We start from the raw sequence: 6,609 nt of genomic DNA on the forward strand, positions 1-6,609 counted from the left end.
TTATTTTAAATTAATTTTTTTTTCCACATGTCATTTTATGAGCTTTTCTATTTTATTAAATTTCACATAATATTTTAATGTAATAATTGCAATAATTATAGTAATAAATTGATATCAATTTTATTAATAAACTTACCTTTAAATTTTAAAATTCTCAAATTAAAGCTCTGTAGTTTTTTATGTTTATTTATTTAAATTATTTGTTTAAATTTAAAAAATAAAAAACATTTCAGTTATAATAATTCATTTTTTTTCTTATTTTCTTATAAATTCAAAGTTCTCAAATATTGACTTTTTATATTTAATTTTTTTCTTTTAAATTAACCAATGTAATGCATGGGTCTCCCAATTAGTTATACAAAAAAATAAAGTTATTAACAACTATGATGTTTATATTTCAGGCATAGAGATCGTCAGAACCCAATCAAAATCAATTTGAGTGACCAGTCAACACATAATGCAATTTGTCTTATAGATATTCATCTATGGATTGCATTTAACATGAGAAGTAATACATTAGTTTATTATTAGATACCTTGTTATATCTTTACTAATATGTAAGTTTTTATTTTTATAAACAGCCTTGCGTAGAATAACTATAATTTCGGGGACTACAAACCATAAAGGGGTACAATTTTGTTTTGTTTATTTTACAGTATTATTATATATTAATTAACTATCTATGTTTTTTTTTGCAGATCGGTGATTACTTATTTGCAAAAGATGTCAAAATCGAAGAAAAACAGGGCGTTTTTGAAATCACATTTTTCTTGAAATATAAAGACTACAACTTTGATAATGAGATGGACTGGGTTGATGATCAGACAAATAGTTGGGAATCGGTTTTAGAGGCATTACTGCGATGTGGCCAACTTTACGTGGGTGTCAACCCACTAGGTTAGTATCCTTGACATTATTTTTGTTGTTTATTGTAAAATAGAAAGTAGGGATGTAAAATCCAATAAGCTCTTATTTGGGTTGGGGTATTTAGAACCAAATAAGGTGTTATTTGGATAACGTGGACCGAATAAACATAATATAGATACCCACAAACCAAATCGAATTGCTTATTCGGGCCTAATTCGGTTCGGTTTAGGATTTCGGGTCAAATTCTCATCCCTAATAGAAAGAATCAATAAAACTATTATTTTTATTGTAGATATCAGAAGAAATTTAGAAATGAGAGATCTTATTCAAGATTTAGAACAAATTGAACGTCGTGCCAATTCTTTGGTCGAAGAGGTAATAATTTTGATCTTAGCGATATTCAGTTTTTTCTGTCTCCTTTTTATGTACACCTTTTTTCTATCTTCTCTTAATGCAGGCCTCTAAATATTACAACGAAGGAAGTTTATTTCTTGGAAATCAAAAGATGGATGAAGCAGAGAACTTAAGAAAGGAGATCGAGGTCGAAGATGAGAAAAATTACTTCAAGCTACTACTATACAGGTTTTTATAAATTATGTTTCTGGTTTTTTATTTTTATTTTTATTTTTTATTTTTTAAATCTATGTTTCTAATTTAATGACCTCTTTAATGAATCCTTCAATTCAGGAATATGGAAATTACCAACAAAATCACGATTGATCTTCATGGACAATTTAGATATGAGGCAATGTGGTTTTTGAAGCTTCACTTGTGGCTGTTCAACAATTTACGTAGTATGATCATTAATATTAGTTTATTTAATATCTTTTCATGTCTTTTTGTTTAATTTTTTATTCTTTACAACAGCTGGAAAGGAAATTGTTGTGATAACGGGACATGCTGAAGATCGAGAAACGAAACCGGTTTTGAAACCAATGGTACAAGTATTTTTTATTCAATTTTATTTTTCAATACTTAGAATAAAAGATTTGCTTTTGTTTTGTAGGTCATTGGTTTACTAAAACGATATGGAATTGAGCCTAAAGAATTAAATAAAGGCACCTTTGTTATCACACTTCCTTCTGAAGCGAGAGATTTCAATTTTGCATTGGACATTTCCGACTGTACAGATGTGATTGAATTTTGATAACAAATATGCTACTGAATTTCTTTTCTCTGTTTTTCCTAGATTGATAGTAATTCACCAAAACCCTAAATCAATCGTCGTCACTGAAAAAAGACCATTTCTTGAATTGATGCTCACTCCTCCTTCTTCCAAACTACCATCACACCAGCAATATCTCTTCTATCCGTTACCACAACCCTCTTGAGGCCTATGTTACTACCACCCTCCCGACGTTGCCGTTACCACCACCGGTGGCCGCAACCCCCTCTGCCGCCCTGCTTCTACCTTAAGCCGAGACAAGAAACACTACCCTTATATCTCTGCCACCATCAACGCCACCGATAGACATCATTCACTTGAATTTCAACTCTTTCTCTCACCACCCTTACGATCCCGCGTTCACTCCACCACCACCGACACTCAATCCTGCCATCATCACGCATGTCGAACCTTGGTAACTTCCATTGCCTCTGTTGGTTGGTTCATATCCAGACCGCGATTTCAAGTAAGCATCATTTATATCTCTTATTTTCGACATTTTGCTAAAAAGTTTAGATTTGTTATGTAGTGTAATGATTTTCACCATGGATTGTGTTGAATTTTTGTTTTGCTTTGTATAAGTTGCCACGATTCTAGAAGCAGTACCGATTTCAGGCCCTGATTTTCACTCTCGATTCCGATTCGAAGGTAAGAAACATTCATATAATTCTTTTAGACCTTTTGTTCGAGTTTCGTTGGTGATCATTTTAACTTTGTATTGATTATTTTTTTTTATAGGATCAATAAACTCTTGCTCCAAAGTGAACCCCTTTGTAGAGGAGCAATCTGATGACAAGGTAACACCTGAATGCTTCGTTCCCTCTCTTCTGCACTCCTTCTTTTCAGTTTATTTTTTTGATTTTCAAGCCTTCATATCTCTTTTCACATAAATCAAATTCAAAATTCAAATCCTCTCTGTTTAATAGTCATTATTGAAATTGCTATTAGGTTTCTCTCCATCACCAAGCTTGACACAACAAATCTGAACTTTTTTATACTCATTGATGTTTCTAAGTAACTACTTGACAACCACTCACCATCACCCTTTGTAAATGCTTTGGTATGTCTTTTTTTAGGGTTTAAAAGATGTTTTCATCTTAATCTTTTGTGTGAGGAAAGTGTTGTAGTCGTGTATTTTGTCTAATCTTTTTTTTTTTTTGTTATTTATAGAACCTTCAGTTATTTTCCTATGCTTTAAAATTTACTGTCTTTGCTCGCTTAAGCAATGGGTGATTGTGAAAGAAGTGGACCTGAGTATCTAACTCGGGTTTGTTAGTGGTTTAGGGTTCATAAAAATATAATATTGAATTCAGCCTCTGCCCTAATATCTCTTTTTAATTTAATATGAATAAAGATAGGTTTTCTTCTGCAACTATTGTACATTCCTTTTCACTTCATATTAGAAAGTTTCTTTTCGTCTTTTCTGCAAGGTCATTTTCATTATATTCGCAAGTTTCAATTTCTGAGTTTTTAAACTTGTTATCCTACATGGACTGCTGATTATGTTTGTTGTTGTTGGTTAGGATGAATTGTTTATGTTCTTATAGATTGTAGATGAGGGAGGGGGTGAAAGGGAATGGCTGCAAGGTGGGCGGGTGAGTTGTGGAGTAGAGTAGAGCCTACATGTTAATAATAATATAATTATTTTAATACTAATAAAAGTTAATAAGAATGTAGGACGTAATGGTAAAATGACTCAGGTACATTTTTGTTTTAACCATAGAAATAAAATAATGCTTTAAATTTGTTTTTATAAAAAACAAAGAAATAAATAAAAAGTAGGACACTGAAACCAAATATAAGTTATGTTTTGTGACCATTACATTGGTCTTTATTCTTATTATCATTTTCTTATGTTGTTTGTAGTTGTAATCTGATATAACTAACATTGTTGTTTGCTCTGTTACAACTTCCTGATTGAATGAGTGGGAGTCCATTTGGTAAACCTGTGACCACAAAGTCTAAATGTCTAATGTTGGAACAAACATGAATCAAGACTTATTGTTGTTTATAATTCTTATTGGGCAATTTAAATTAGTAAATCATACATCATTATGATTTTTTTAGATCCCGCTTTTGGACTCATGGTTTCACATGTCATGCTTTTTATAGGTAGGTTAGACAACATCATCAAAAGTGGCTCTGGTACGAGGGAAAACTATCTTTTGATCTCCCGTTCTCTTTTTGAAGATGGTTACAATTTGTCAAGGTAGTAGACAAATTTGTTAGATATAAAAATTTGGTGCCCGAAATAACTACCCAAAGGAGTTGCTACTGCTCACCGTGGGGTACAACATTCACACAACCAAATGTTGTCACTATCTCCAAAGAAGGGTTAGTATTTGACGATAATGCAATCCATGATAGCTTAAGTCTGTCGCTAAACATACATGATGCAGAGTCCGAGCTTCCTATTAGACATGAGAAGATGCATAGTGTGGCTGCACTTTTGTTGTGGACAGATGTTAAAAATGAAACAAGGGCTAGCTTTGAAGAGTAAAAACAATAGTCTATCTTTTTCATGTATTCTTAAAAAGGCATGAGAATGCTTATTAAAAATACAATTTTAGTTTTCGTCCACTTTACAAAAAAGCAATAACGTAACTTGTAGTTTTATCTATTAATTGTGATTTCTGCATTTTGAACTTCTACATTATATAATAATTTGATGATAATAATTTAATAGCAATGCGCTTTCATTTCAATATGAATCATATCATTCAGACTTTCACTTTAGCTAAATGCAAGAAAATAACTTTGTTTCAACTTATATCAAAAACTAAACTGTGTTCGCATCTGTAATGAAAATTTTGTGGTTTGCATTTGATTAATTAGGTTAAAATGCGAAGGTGATTAATGCGAAGGGATGCGAAGGGTGTAAGAATGAAGATGCGAAGTATTTCACAGTAGAATGCGAATTGGGGAAGAAAACAGAAATTTTCAAATATTGTCCCTGGAGTTTCGCATTTTTGGAAATAAATACTCAACTTCGCAAATGGGGGTCATTAAATGATGAAATTGCAGAATTTTTAAAGAGATACACACACACATAGACAACCACACATATATTTAGAAAATTAAACTAAAAGATGATAAATTACAGATTATAGCATTGTCCTTGATTGAGTCAATTTCCTTTATAGGAGTAATATGTTCCATTGTACCTTGCAAGTTAAAAAAAAAAAAAAAAAAAAAAAAATTTACATTAAATTAGACAATTATAATCAGCACACAGAAAAAAACAATCAAACAGTGAAGAAGAAAGTACATTGGTAGGCTGTTACGATTAAATTAGACAATTATAATATGCGTTTTTCCAGGTGAGTATTCATATAAAATATTTATTTCCTTAATTAAAACAACAAAAGATATATTTTTATTTATTTTTCCAATTTGCATAACTTTTTTTATTGATTTAATAAAGTTGCATACCAAATTGTTAGGCTGTTACGATTTCACCACCTAAAATATGTATATTTGTATTATAATATATTATCTTGTTAGTATTTCATGAATGCAATCAATAACACTTGTGTGCTTTGAATGCGAAGTTGGATTTAGCTTTGCTATAAGTTTCAATCGATTTTGAAATTGAGTATTGTTCGCATTTGTATGAGTGTAGTCGATGAATCGATAAAGCAAGAACATATGAGTTTTGATTCGCAATTGGATTGATGATTGAGGGATGATTTGTGAAGAAAAACGCGAAGTCAAGGACTGTGAAATTGTTGTTTGCAAGAATTTAAAAACTCGATTGTGGAGTTGTTGATGCTCATTTTGCGAAAGTAAAACAATCGAGTGTTTGCATCTGTGAATCAATTTGAAGTCAATTGGGTTAATATTCGCATATGGGTTCAACATATGAATTTTTGATTTCGCAAGTTTAGAGTTCAAGAACTAAACTGTGTTCGCATCTGTAATGAAAATTTTGTGGTTTGCATTTGATTAATTAGGTTAAAATGCGAAGGTGATTAATGCAAAGGGTGTAAGAATGAAGATGCGAAGTATTTCACAGTAGAATGCGAATTGGGGAAGAAAACAGAAATTTTCAAATATTGTCCCTGGAGTTTCGCATTTTTGGAAATAAATACTCAACTTCGCAAATGGGGGTCATAAAATGATGAAATTGCAGAATTTTTAAAGAGATACACACACACATAGACAACCACACATATATTTAGAAAATTAAACTAAAAGATGATAAATTACAGATTATAGCATTGTCCTTGATTGAGTCAATTTCCTTTATAGGAGTAATATGTTCCATTGTACCTTGCAAGTTAAAAAAAAAAAAAAATTTACATTAAATTAGACAATTATAATCAGCACACAGAAAAAAACAATCAAACAGTGAAGAAGAAAGTACATTGGTAGGCTGTTACGATTAAATTAGACAATTATAATATGCGTTTTTCCAGGTGGGTATTCATATAAAATATTTATTTCCTTAATTAAAACAACAAAAGATATATTTTTATTTATTTTTCCAATTTGCATAACTTTTTTTTATTGATTTAATAAAGTTGCATTCCAAAGTCAATACAAGGAGATTTGGGATTGTTATTGCTACATAACAA

The 6,609-nt window shown here is 30.9% G+C and overlaps 1 protein-coding gene and 1 long non-coding RNA gene across 2 annotated transcripts; both read left to right on the top strand.

Annotated features, from left to right (window-relative positions):
* The first annotated feature begins 757 nt into the window (after nt 1–757).
* Nucleotides 758–2,157, top strand: LOC145018196 (SMR domain-containing protein At5g58720-like). The gene is made up of 6 exons (XM_078976100.1): nt 758–897; nt 1,160–1,242; nt 1,325–1,449; nt 1,555–1,661; nt 1,735–1,805; nt 1,874–2,157. The coding sequence occupies exons 1-6, from the start codon at nt 804–806 to the stop codon at nt 2,012–2,014; spliced, it is 621 nt and encodes a 206-aa protein (XP_078832226.1). The 5' UTR covers nt 758–803; the 3' UTR covers nt 2,015–2,157.
* A 69-nt stretch (nt 2,158–2,226) lies between these two features.
* LOC145017463 (uncharacterized) lies at nt 2,227–4,346 on the top strand. The gene is made up of 4 exons (XR_013666528.1): nt 2,227–2,498; nt 2,615–2,680; nt 2,771–2,829; nt 4,145–4,346. It is a non-coding gene; the product is annotated as an uncharacterized LOC145017463 (long non-coding RNA).
* The last annotated feature ends 2,263 nt before the right edge of the window (nt 4,347–6,609 follow it).

The sequence above is a fragment of the Lactuca saligna genome, chromosome 9 (assembly GCF_052625555.1).
Source record: "Lactuca saligna cultivar CGN05327 chromosome 9, ASM5262555v1, whole genome shotgun sequence".
In the NCBI taxonomy this organism is placed as follows: Eukaryota; Viridiplantae; Streptophyta; class Magnoliopsida; order Asterales; family Asteraceae; genus Lactuca; species Lactuca saligna.

What these genes read in the sequence shown, in the direction of transcription:
- LOC145018196 (XM_078976100.1), top strand. Translation starts at nt 804, where the DNA reads ATGGACTGGGTTGATGATCAGACAAATAGTTGGGAATCGGTTTTAGAG. An exon ending in CCAATTCTTTGGTCGAAGAG is followed by an intron (nt 1,243 to 1,324) that starts GTAATAATTTTG and finishes CTCTTAATGCAG; the next exon opens with GCCTCTAAATATTACAACGA. An exon ending in TTCAAGCTACTACTATACAG is followed by an intron (nt 1,450 to 1,554) that starts GTTTTTATAAAT and finishes CCTTCAATTCAG; the next exon opens with GAATATGGAAATTACCAACA.